General features: G+C 44.7%; 1 protein-coding gene across 5 annotated transcripts in view; it reads right to left on the minus strand.

Annotated features, from left to right (window-relative positions):
• The window catches only part of LOC139342112 (single-stranded DNA-binding protein 3), a 40,604-nt gene extending 28,056 nt beyond the window's left edge, over positions 1 to 12,548 (minus strand). For all 5 annotated transcript variants that reach the window (XM_070979040.1, XM_070979039.1, XM_070979038.1 and 2 more), the window contains exons 1-3: positions 12,343 to 12,548; positions 4,712 to 4,784; positions 4,000 to 4,061 (exon numbers count right to left, since the gene is read on the minus strand). In XM_070979040.1, coding sequence (XP_070835141.1) covers positions 4,000 to 4,061; positions 4,712 to 4,784; positions 12,343 to 12,398 — 191 coding nt within the window. In that variant the 5' untranslated portion in view covers positions 12,399 to 12,548. The remainder of the gene's footprint in view (positions 1 to 3,999; positions 4,062 to 4,711; positions 4,785 to 12,342) is intronic.
• Between the last annotated feature and the right edge of the window lie 937 nt (positions 12,549 to 13,485).

The raw sequence follows: 13,485 nt of genomic DNA on the forward strand, positions 1-13,485 counted from the left end.
AAACTTTACCTGTTAGTTCCTGGTGAATCACTGGCAGGTTTGCACTGTTCGCACATGCAGCTACGTTCAGGAACATTTCCAGCTTTGCGCCTTCTCACACATGACATGGTAATGCTGGAATAGATGTCTGACAGATGGTGGTAATGCAACACTTATGGATGCCAACCGCCATAAAACTCCGCAGAAGAAGAAGATGGGGTGGGCGCGGCGGAAGGCGTCTCTCACCGTATCCAAGGAAGGTGGTGGGTGAGGAGCCAGTGTTCTTGCAATGTATTTAATATTCAACAAGTTTGCTGGACAAATAATGTTTTTTCATCATCTATTTGATTCCTTAAAAGGAAGATTAACAGAGCGTTAAAGCACCGTGGTCATCAGCGGAGTCCTGCACTTCACACCACAGTCATACCAGCATTTCCCCCGAAAAGCTACTTGGTAGAAGGAGGAAGTTGGTGCTACAGCATTCCCAAAATATCAATCCCTGCACACATTATCCCATGCACGAAATGTTCTGAGCATTTCACAATGAACATTTCAGTGTAAAAGGGGCTTTACAATGACTCAAGCCTGAACTCGGTCCCTACCTTCCTGTGCGAATGTAAGCGACCTCATTCAGAGAAAATCTGCTCACAATATGAACATGAGCCGACACACATATGCATAAACTGTTTCCTTACAAGCTTCTGTTTCTGCTTGAAGACCGTGAGAGGGAAATCACGAAGGCTCCCACACCTAAGGACAAAGCTAACAGCTTGTGTGCTACCTGTCTAAGAGGTCTTAATTGAATCAGCCTTTGTGCATTGATTTAGTGGAAGTGCTATAAACAGAGGGAAACAGCGACATGGCTAACGAGAGGACTAATCAGGCAGCCACTTCACGTGTCCCGGCAATCTGCGGTGCACACAGACATGTTGACTCCCAAACATCTGGAATTTTTCATACACCTCTGCACTTCGTAACAAGCGGGCATGTTTGGGAGGCTTAGCGCAATCCCACAATGGAACCACAAACCCATCTTGGGCTGCTGTTTGGGCACATGAAGTGGAGTTTATGGACTATTTTGATCTCAAAAGCTGAAGCGTATCTTCCATGAGAAGGACGGAGGGCATGGTCGACCTATAGAGGAGCACACACAATAAGGGCTGCGTGTTGCTCAAGGACATATCAACAAATGCTAAAAGGCTACTGGACTTAAACCTCCAGTCACTACAAGCCTAAACAAGGAGAGAGGAAGGAAATCCTGACTGGTTTGCCCACAGTTAAAAGATGAAGTCTCTATCAATAAGAAAGAAAATGGATGTATTTGATATCTCTTCCATGTGCAAAGCAGGAACGTACGTCCAGATTCAAGCCCTGAACTGAACAATGAGCTGACTTATTCTTTAGATTTACCCCGGCTTCTATGCTTTCAAATTACTATTCTGTTCCTTCATTTTCTTTTTATTAAAACATGTCCTTGGTCTCATATTGCTGATGGTGCTCTAAAGTCCTGACGTTCATTCTTCTGACTCAGCAGAGACACCCCCTGAGGTGAAAAGTTACATTAGAGATTGCACTTTTTAAGAACCTTTAAGGGTATATTTACAAGTCTGTAATTCTACATCCACAGGTTTTTAAATATTTGTTACTTTATAATATGTGCAGTGCTAATTTCAGCGGCGTCCTTCAGCAACACAGTGAAAATATTCTGAATCCAGTGGCACAGTTTTTTTGGGCTGTGCTCTGATCTCTCTGAAGAAGCAGCCAGGGAAAAGACTTAACCTTGGACAGAATCGATAAATTATAACATTATAAACAATCAGCAATGGTATTTTCCACGATAACGCTAAAGAGAAGAGCGGTGAGGACCGTGTGAAGCGTGCATGCAATAAAACACTATTCATCCAAGTTCTGCCAGACGTTCTTAATGTAAGGTGTCTTCAGCTCTCCAGTCTTGTGCGGTGGGTTCATTTTTTTAACTTGACTTTAAAGCAAACATCTGGTGATGTTCTATATCTTCCAAAAACTAATAATGAATTGATCCTACTGACAAATACTGCCTGTGTACCTCTGTGCCACAGACCTTCACTGTTGTCTGTTGCACTGGGTGACATGTTTTTTCATTACGATGAACATAGGTGCTGAGGTTTATTTTGAGGCGATCCCATATACACAGTCCTGCTGCTGTAAATACCCGCCAGTGCAGCGTATCTGCCGCTGAAAATAGTCTGCAACAAAACCACTGTTTACGTAACATTTTCTGAGAACTACAGCACCCAGCTGTCAAATCACTTAACCTTTTTTAAAAGTAAAAGTACACGCTCATGAGCGAAGACTTTAAGAGCATAGGGAAGTTGAGATGTACTGACAGAACACATTGTTGGTTGGGGTCTTTTCAGTGTTGACAGTATGGAAAACATAGACTGTTAAATCGGTTGACACACATCAGACGTACAACAGCAACTATCTTAAATAAATTTCACTCACCCAACATTTCCTGCATGGGGTCGTGTGTGAATGGGAGAAGGGATCGCAGTTCAGGGAAATCTGTACCACCAGACCTGAGTGAGTCGTGAGCGAACCAATCACAAGACGCCGCTAATGACGTATTTGAACCTTGCAAACTTGTTGAATATAAACCAGCTCCTCATCAGGCATGTTCCTGAAAATCCAACACGTACATCCGGCCCTGTCACATCATCTTCTTCTGTTGTTTTATGGCGGTTGGCATCCATAAGGTTTGCAATACTGCCACCTGCTGGACCGTCGCTTGGCCCATCTATTCTGGCATCGCCACGTCATGCGTGAAATGGCGAGAGGTGGAAATGTTCCCGAATGAAGCTGCATGTGTGAACACTGAAAATCTCTGAGAGGTTATCCCAGTAATTTACTTGGAACTATGTGTGACTGAGTCTTAAAAACATTTCAGTAGCCTTTCCTTTTCAGATTATCAGATAATTTTGTTCGATTTTGTTATCTGTGAATATTTTTCAAGTCCAGGGGGGCTTGAGTGAAGCCTCAGGTCATACACAGACTGAACCCTACTCAGTTCAACCTTTGTGACAATCTGCTAAAGGTATAAAGGACTGAGTATCATTACATTGGCACTGCAAGACTTCCCTCAGTGTGGTCATTCATCTATCATTAAAACACTCAAACAAGGTCCGCCTGTGTCTAAAATTGGTTGTTTAGAATCTGATCACAGACCAGCTGTACGTAAACCTGAAAACGTGTTGTGTGATTTCCCGCCTCATCTTGATTTCTCCCAAACAACAACACACAAAACAAGTGGATTCGCTGATCGGTGCTTAAGGTGTTGACCCTAAAGGTCAAATCTTAGCCAGGGGCAGAAATGACAGGAGGTGGGGTAAAGAGGAGGAAGACAGCGGAGGGCGAGGTGGCACAAAGGGAGATGGAATGCAATGGGTTAATCTGCTAAGAATCCCTCTCCCACATGAACAAAGGAGGAAAGTGGGAGGTGGGGGGCACACAAAGGGTGACGAGAGGGTGAGGAGGGGGAGGGGAGTACAGAAGGGGGGAGTCCATTCCCTAACCATCTGGATCTATTGTTTCAGGAACGGGGGTGAAGGGATGGAGAACTGGAGGAGGGGAGAAGACGGGGAGGGAGGGGGGTCACGCCCTCGGTGAGTCTGGTCAACCCCAGGGCTGAGACTACGCTAAACCTCCCACCTACGGGAGTCACTCTTAAGGAGGAATGACGACAAGTCAGTTAACTTGAAAATTTGGTATTTTGCAAGCAAATAAATATCCGAATGCTGAGACAAAATATGAGTTTAATATTTTCACATTTGAGTGATGCGACAGAGTACATGAAGCTACCTTTTGTGCATATGACGGTAATGAATTATGCAGGCTTAGGAAGGACACTAGAGCCCCATCAGTGAGTGTGTATGTGTGAAAGGGGGGTGTTAAAAAACCAAGGAAATAAAAGGAATAGGCTTACTGTATCAGAACAAACAAGACAAAAGTCGCCTTTTCATACAGGAAAACAGGGACACTCACCACCACCACGAATGGAGGAATCCGGGGGGCTCCCCTAATGTAATATTCTTCTCCCATCGAATCTGGAGGAGAGGAGAGGAGAGAAAAGTCACTTGCAGCCACTAGAGAGAGGATTATGTCTGCAGGTCCAGGGGTTAAGAACATATAATCAGTCAGCCTCAAACTGTCAATGCCCTCGGACGTGAAGATGGGCATCTTTCTGGCTCTGTTGATCTCCATCTTCCTGACTCTCTTTCTCTTACGTCTTTATCCTGTTTCCCTTTCCTATCGTGTGAAATGTGTTTTTGGATACTGGGGATAGCTCAATCATAGACTCATTTATTTACTGTTAGCCGGTTTGCATCCATAAGAGCTTTTAGGAGGCTTGGAAATGCATACAAACAACAAGGTGCCCACCGAAGACAACTGCATCAGTTTGTTTCTGCACCAAAGCAGACTGCGAGCATGATCTGCTGTAACTTTAGAGGATTTCCTTTTGAAAAATTGATGCAACACCTTACGCTCTGTAATCATGTTTAGCGTGTTTGCACTGATGATACAAGTTGTTGTAAACATCTACCATAGCCTGGTTTTAGCATGTACAGTTTTACTAATGAAGAAAGGAGTTCAACATCCATAAGAAACAAGGCTCTAACGATGTGTTACACTTTCCTTTTTCATCAATTCTTTATCTGAGAATGATTGTGCTCTCTAAACATGGCTGCCATCTTACCTCAGACAGGAAGGTCTGTGCGGACTTCTGTGCTCCCACATGTAGCAGGTACTCGTACACGTATAACGCTAACCTGAAACGCAAAGGAAAAAATGGTTGGAGGTGTCATTTGGTGTCTAAAGCAGACCTACTATAGGTAATTTTCACTCAATTAATGGCAGAAACTACAGCCCCCTTGAAGATAAGCCAAGATCTATTTCAGTGACAAAAAGTTTTGTGTTTTAACCACTGATGAACGTAAAGGTTAGGTATCAACAGACCACCAATGGATAAAAAGAGGCTTCAAGGTCACACGGTTTAAAACGTACTTTTGTGTGACTACGAAGTGTGAATGGAGGCTGGAAAAGAGGCGCTGAGGTGGCAAGAGGGACTGAAAACAGCAGCTATTTCTTGCTTGGTGACTTTATCCCATTTATTCTCAAATAGAGAAATTGTCTGCATAACTGTCATTTAAACGTCAGTGAGAGTAAAGACCTTCTCACATAATATCAATGCTACCATTAACTGGTGTTACTTGCAGTATGAATGCTGTACACCGGTTGTACATCTTGCGTCTGACCAGCCAGCAACTTTCAGTGCAGTTACCTTCATTTTGATAGTTCCTGGTGGGCTGTAAAGTACTACCTCAGGAGCAGGGACTGTTTGGGGGGCATAAACCATGATCCCAGAACTAAAAAATGGCTCAAGGTTTCTGTGCATGAAATGCAGGTGAGCCTTCAGAGTACCGCTAAACGTTCCTGGACATTTTCTTGCTATCAAAAGGGGCCTCTTCATCCCAGCAGCACTTCTGTGGCCTATATAGTTTTCCACTACCGCCCATGTGCATCGCACTAAAATGGAAGGAATCTCTGTCGGCCCCTTGATTTTCTTGACAGCCATTCATCCGACTGACTTCGTAGTTGGTGGGTGTATGCACCCATGCAAGTGCAGTGTCAAGTGTGAAGTAGTTTGGCTGAGCGAAAACATTGCTTTTTGATAACCCTTCGCAGTGATTAACTTAATGTTATCAAGCTAACATTGGCTAGCTACCTCCAATGAATAATGTCAGCCTATCCTTAGTAACGCCCTCTGAACCAATGATAACTTGGGGTAGCTGGTCAGCTTTAGCATGAATACAGTGATAACATTAGTCTATATCAATATTGTTAACTGCATTTTTTGGATATTTTTGTCTTTCCTTGTGTGCAGTGTCTTTGCCCCACATTCAGCCAATTAAATGTCACTTAAAGAAGCAGAAATGCCAATAACCATGATGATTATTAATCATTTAGGTTTGGCTCATGCTTTGAAAACACCTCCATCAACTGTCAGAATGCACTGTAATTTTACTGTGCTGTTAATAAAGCTTAAAAAAGGAAAAACTAGTGGCGCATCAGTAGTGTGGGTCTGGAACTGCTGCGTCTAGAACTGCGGGGGCTCTCCGGTCAATGATATTGCGAAAGCTGCAAGCAGCAATACCGGAGGCCAAGCACTCTTTGGACGGGCACGGCACTCGTCTTACCAAACCGGAGCATCCAATGTCCTCAAACCACAACAGAAGCTGAAAAACATCTGCCGACCTGTCTGAAAAACACTGTGTTCTGTCTGCACACGCCAGATACTGACAGAAATAGCTGCATGCGACACTAATTCCAACAATATTTCAAAAGCTCTCCAATGACTTTTTTTTTTAAATCACTGCTATTATAACAGGCCAGACACACTTGATAACGGCAATCCACCAGGGTCTATTAACACACACAAGAACCATGCTGTGGAGTGGGAAACCCCCATTGGCCCAACATTGTACTCCTAACGCCTTCACTTAGTCATGTTTAATAGGCTGTTAATGGACCATCAATCGACCGGCCGCGTGGATATGACAGTGCCCTGTGTGCCCAGAGCAGACAGTCCTCTGACAGGCCAATAAGGTCCTAATGAGAAGGACAGTAGCTCAGTGTCAAAGTCCCCATCATTAGTCAATGAGCTGATCAATGAAACATGGGTTTGAGATAATAAGGCTGTTGTGCAGTTTGTTTTTAACCACTAACAGCCAATTTGCCTTCGCACGCTGCCTTCCACTGAACTGCTGCTGAACGGTGGGACGGAGGTGATGTCTATTTAAGCGCATTTAGTGCGTTTAAGCCTCTTAAGATGATGTATGGTTCAACAATAAAAAAAATTTGGACAGGAAGCTGATAAGCTCACTATCTCCGTCTTCTAAAGAAATTAAATGGGCCAAGTTATAATAACTGCACTCAACTTGCCAATGCAGAATTTCTCTGTCTGTTTCTGCATCACCGCGGTCCTCGGCGACACTCTGGATCGCAACAACTGGCTGATCAATCAATAAAAGGAAAATTTATCTGCAACTATTTTGGCAATCAGTTACTCGTTTAATTCATTCTTCAGGCACGAGAGTCAAAGAATTTGAGGACTCCAGCTTCTCAAATGCCACAATGTGCTGCTTTTCAAACAGAAAAATAAATATTTGGTATTTTAACAGCTCAGAAAAAACAGTTGATGTCCTCTTGTACTGCAGGATATCTAATTTTCTCAGTTTTCTGATGTTTCTTTAGACTGAATAATTTATCGGGAAAATAATTTACAGGCTAATCAATGCCAAAAATAACCGTTAGCATCAGCACTCAACACAACTAAGATCATTTTAAAACATTTAAAAAGTTTTGAAAGAATCAGCCATGATCAGATGTCCTTCCTGAGGATTGCCTCTATTTTTATGGTTCTTCTATTGTGTTTGTCTCTATGTATATTTATTGCAGTTTATATATGCGTTTTTTTATGAATAACCATTTGTGAACAAGTGTTGCAAATTAGCTTCGGCTATAAATGCTGTATATATAAAGCATCAGTCTATTCAGTTAAAAGTCTCTACTTAGGTGTATGTCCCTATGAAAATAAGCACGAGTAAGTGCATGTCCACCTGGGGGATACTACACCACTACACACTTCTGTTTGAGGGTCAAAGCGAGAATCCATTCATTTAGTCGCTGCTAAATGCCCTGAATCAAACTACAGATGAGGTGAGCGCATGGGACCAACAGAAACGGCAGAAATAACTGCTGTAGAGTGTTATGATGGAGAAAGGATCTGTGCCTGACCCGTTCTCACTACTAATACTATGCAAAGGTTTAAAATATGCATTGTTAGTATGCAAATGTAGTCTGTAAAGGATATGAATAGGCAAATAGACAATAACTGTAGTTTGGAGGCTATGGTTGCTACATGATCACACCTTGTCCTTCACACAGACAACGCAGTCAGGGGTATTTTCTAAACATCATCACAGCAGGGGGGGCAGCAGCTGGTAGATATCACTGGATGCTCCTTAACAATCTTATGATTAAATGTGTTTTTAACATTGCAAAAGATCTAAATCCCAAAGCAAAAAACAGTCCTTATTCGAGTGTGACACATGATTAGTTCTGCTTGGACGTCAAAGCATTTCACACACTAATGAGCGCATGCTAATATTAAGCAGAATTTGGTTCATACAATGAAAAATTTAGGACAATGCTAATAATTCAGAAACAACTGTAGATAAACCTCAAGGTCCCATACAACACTGCGCTGACACAGCACCTAAACTACACACTGTTGGTCGATACCATACAGCTTTAATTCATCTTTATACTCACAGCAATCAACATACATTGCCACGTTGTTTCACCCGCTCTTCATATCGACTTTGATTGCATGTCTTGATCGTGATTGTTTAATGCTCGCTAATTTCGATGCCAGGAGAAAACAAACAAATATGATGACGGGGTCGTTTAATCCGTTATATTAAAGGATGTTTGGTTTACATGAGTGCTTGTGCAGATGAAACACTGGATCAAATCAAGGATCTCTCAAGGATACATGCGAATCCAAGCATATTCCGGACCTTGAAAACAGTTCAAATTTAGCATTTTCCAAACTTTTAAGACTGTCTACAAACTCTGGCAAGTGACCCCACATTGTAGCATCTGACTTGTCGTCACGACCACCCTCCTGAGCACAGGATGGACGCTACTTTGACGAACCGGCTTTTATGCTTTGGGTAGGAATTTCATTTAAAGTTACTGACATTTAAGCAACTCCTCCGCTTCTCTCAAAGGAGACAAAGTTTCTGCATGACAGAAAATAGAGCATCCAGAGAGAACAGGTTCCGTGCTTGATACATGTGTGGTGCGATTCTTCGTAGTTGTGTAGTTTATCTGGAGCATGCACTGAACCGCAGTTGCAGACGAGTCTCGCTGAACAATGCTGACCACAGATTAAAGCGTGACACAAGTCCTATACCATGAAAGGATTAGCCGTGGGTTGAAAATGCATTCAGTAGACCTACACCTCGCGTATGAAGTGATAATAGTTTTACACGCAGCGCAGTGCGTCTCCGTATATGTGCAGCCTGTGCAGAAGGTAATGAATAGCTATGACTGTTCTCCTCTCGCAAACAGTCGCCACAATAAGGAAACATACATGGGCAAGTGGACTTTCAGACATCCAGATGAACAAACAAACAAAGCAGAGGCGGCCTTGATTTCTAAACTTCCCGGAGTGATTTACACTGGTTAATATCATTCAGTTCTACATACATGCAGCATGCTGCACCATAACAACACATCGAAGAGCATGAACGCATCCTGACTGCATCTTTTAGCTCAGCACAGACAGCGGGACAGGTTGACTGTTGTACAAATGACCGATGCTCTAAAGAGGATAAAGACTGCAGTTCACTCTCTCTCTCTCTCTCTCTCGCTCTCCCTCACACACACACACACACACACACACACACACACACACACACACACACACACACACACACACACACACACACACACACACACACACACACTTACTTGACCACTTTAGCCAAGGGAATCTGACCACTTTCTGAGGCTCCTACCAATTTGTAGGTCACAAAGCTCTCTGTGACCGCTGGTGTAGAGTGTAAGTCACTGCCACTTGCAGGTCAGTCTTGTATTAGGCCACACATGCGCACACACACAGATCGCTGCACTTTGCTATTCACTGATCAGATGTGCACCTACAGGTGCATCTGCACTAATTCTAACAGTCCTGAAATGCCTGGCAGAGGCTCACAGGAAGCTTTACAATACAGCATGTGTCTCAAATATTAATACTGTTTGCATCTCCCACCATGCTGCAGGTTTACTGGCTTGCTTAACACATGTGCAGCCTTCTATAGGAGTTTGACTAGAAGGGAATAGTTAGACTTGGTCTTATGTCTGGGGATAGGAGGATCACACTGCAGATCCCCCCCCAAGAGGCCTTCAATGAAATTTTTATGTGTAGTGTGTGTATGTGTGTTATTGTGTGGGTTGCAGAAGGGGCTGCGTGTGCGTGCACCTGGCCTACTACATTATTAAAGCTCAGAAGCTGGCTCGCAGAAAAAGGAAGAGAAGTTTGAGAAAGAGGAGGAGGAGCAGCTATAGGATGGTGGAGTTAAGGGAGAGGAGAGAAATTTGTTTTGACTGGAATGTAAGAGGGGGCATGTCCCATTTTTACAGAGGAAGAAACAGCAGGTGGTACAGGGAATGAGAGGGGCAGTGAAGTTGTGGTGGAGAGGAAAACGGGACAGTCGTGGTCATTTTTGACCGCCAGACTATTAATAAGGTAAGACAAAAAAGTCCTGAAGACACCTCCAGCACCCCTTCTTCCACAGTTTCTCATGCTATATACCCTGGTGACACCAACCACATCACTGGAATCGTACTCTACTCGTGTCTGATTTATGCACATCTTCTCCAGCGCTGAAACAAAATTTGCCTCCTCCGTTGTGCCGTGTGAGGTGACCTCCTGACCTCCCTCCCTGTCATTCCCCATGATGTCCTGAGATGGGACATCAGTGCGTGCATACGCTCACTCCCATCGAGTGAGGAACGTCCCTGACGTGCACCACCGGCACACCTGACATCCCGCCCGAGGCCCCCAACAAAACCCCCTCTTTAAACATGGATGAGTCTGCCCACCACATTTCCCTCTCTTCTGTCTCTTTCTTTCTCTCTCAACTCAAAGCTGAGAGCAGCTGCTTCAGTCTGTCTCAATAATTCAACACCGAAGCGAGGGATGAGGACTTTGAGGAGCAGCGAAAGATGGCAAAGCGAGAGTTGGGAGTCAGATGAAGAAAGACACGGGGAGAGCGATGCACGGAGAGAGAATAAAGACTGTGGGTTCACGACACAGCAAAGCGAGGTGAGCGCTTCAGGTAATGAGGCGCCCGCTGATCTTCACGCAAACATGCAGGAGTCTGACAACTCTGTCCCACTTCAGTGCCCCAATCCGCTGACTGGTCCGGTCAGTCAGAGGGTGAGCATTTGCTGGTGTTCAAAGCCAATCCACTGTGAGGAATACAGTCATAAGCATTCCACCTGTGCTCTTATCTCTTATTTACCTCTGGGCGATTCAGCTGTACTGTAACATTAAGCACTAACAGAGCACAGGGCTTTAAAACAATTACATCTAACAAAGTTTAATGAAAGCATGAACGGGTCTTGGCTGGCTTTGTTACCGCTGACTATCAGCAAAGGAAGTCCCCTGCACACACTGGCTTATATATCAGGAGTGATGCAGGGAAGTTAGTTGAATTCATATTTCAGTACCATCTGAAACCTCTGCAGACTATTTCAGCGCCGGTAAACGTGCTGCATGCATCTCCTGAGCGAACAACAGGCACCGAGACGGTGGCATGCAGACAAAGGGATCGGAGGGCTACGGCTCCCCAAGCTAACGCCACCTCAAGCTTCCTGCCAAATCGGCCGCTGAAAAGCCCGTTTCTGCGCCTCCTTACGACAAGCGGGCGGTGGCGATTGCGGGCACCTCACCCCCGGCGCTCATTCGCACAACTCGGGCGCCTGGAGAAAATCTGCACGGGCCACAAAAGTTGTGAGGCGCAGCTGCAGCGCGGAGACCGAAGCAGGCGACTCTCCGCTGATCGAACGCACGCATGGATACAATGAAGCCAGCGCGTTCGGACACAGTGTCGCCGTGGAACGTGGAACGGTTCTAGAACACGTCCCCGTGCTATTTTGTGACAAAACCCCAAACAGCTGTATGCTATTTTTACCTGCTGCTTCAGTGGGGCGACACAAAAGCCAGCTAGCTACAATGCACGGCGTCACTCCAAATGCATTGTTCCTCACGCTGGGGCGAGATGGAGCTGAAAGTGGGATCCCCATCGCTGCTCCACGCAGACAATTCAGCCGTGAGTGCACATTTCTGCATCACTGCTGGAAACACGTGCGGCAGCACTCCCTCCTCTTAAAAGCCGTGCAGAAGTGCCACTAAAACTAGTCGCTAAAAGTGCCACTCTGTGTTTTGCATTGGAGAGAAACAAGAGAGACAAGAGTGCAACTGGCAGTGTAGCTAGCTGCTCGGGCTAACTTAGCAGCCATGCCTGTGTAGTTGGAGGATGGAGGAGGCACCACGACACGCGAAGTGGCAAACACAGCGAATAAACTGTAACAGCATCACTTTTGTGGCTTGCATGTTCACAAAACGAGCTCGCTGAACATGCGTGCTCCTGCTGGAGTGACTGAGGTGCCTCGCATCAGTTAGCAAGTTTAGCTACCTAGCGCACTCTTCTTGGCTGGATCTCTGTTGTGACAGTGCAATAATGTACTTACTTTTCTCTTGCTTGGCTATCGGAGGGGACCACAGCTCCTTTACCCTTGCCGTACATCTTGGAGGCTGTTCTGATACTTTATTTTATCCCACTCGACACCTGTCAAAGAAAGCTACCAGGAAAACCTACTATCTCCATAGCTACCCAGTTAGTGTTGTCTCCCTATTTCTCTCTTGCGCTCTCTTCGCTCCGGTTTCCTTTTTTTTTCTACGTCCCCAACATTGCCCACAAATCAGGCAGGGTTTCAGCCGGGGGGAACTTGAAACAGTCCACTGGTGGAGCTTTTTTTTTTTTTTTTTTTCAATCGCTGTTCCTGGATTCAGCTCACGCCCCCCCTGTTGTGAGACGGTGGGGGCTTCTTAAAGCCACAGTGTCTCAGTTTTTGTCGACTTCGCTCAAGTTCAAGTTCTTTCCTGGACTTCAAGTTCAGGCCTTATATCTGTGTTCATGTACACTGACAGACAGCTAATACTAATGGCTGTTACTGCAGTCAAACTTTTATTTAACCACTGCGCGTATAGCTGGAGATTTGTGTCCTCACAGCATGTTTCAGTGTTCTTTTCTGTACTAATGTCACACCAGAGGGGCTGGTGATTGGCCCAAATGGCCACCTGGGTTGCCCCGTGTGCCCCTGTGTTCAGTTCAAGTACTTGTCCTGTAGCGGGGCCTTAGAACAACTATGAACGTTAACCTTTACTCCACACACGGGAGAGGTGCCTCTCATTAACTCTCACCCCTGACCCCCAGTTAGTCTGTGCACACCACTGATTGAGGTTATTGAGTTACCTAATTATATAAGTGTAAATAGGAGGCCATAAGTGATTTTATTGTTGTTGTTGTTGTTTTCAAGCAACATTGACCATTGGTTCCCAGACTGCAGACCAGGGACTACCAAGGGTTCTGAAAGAGGTACAAGGGATCCTCAGCTGGGTGAGGACACATTTTATTTGGTCTATTTTTTGCTGAAATTGTGAGTGCAGCTGTTTGAAGCACAGATCTCGCTCTGCCTGTATCTGAATGAGGTCTGAGGTCAGGAACATGTCAGACAAACTGAACAATATGGACAAAATATTTCTCTGTGCATATTCTTCAGTTTCTGTTCATCCTTATTGACTCGAAATCATTTGAAATTTTTGTTAAAGCC

Source organism: Chaetodon trifascialis, chromosome 14, assembly GCF_039877785.1.
Source record: "Chaetodon trifascialis isolate fChaTrf1 chromosome 14, fChaTrf1.hap1, whole genome shotgun sequence".
Taxonomy (NCBI): domain Eukaryota; kingdom Metazoa; phylum Chordata; class Actinopteri; order Chaetodontiformes; family Chaetodontidae; genus Chaetodon; species Chaetodon trifascialis.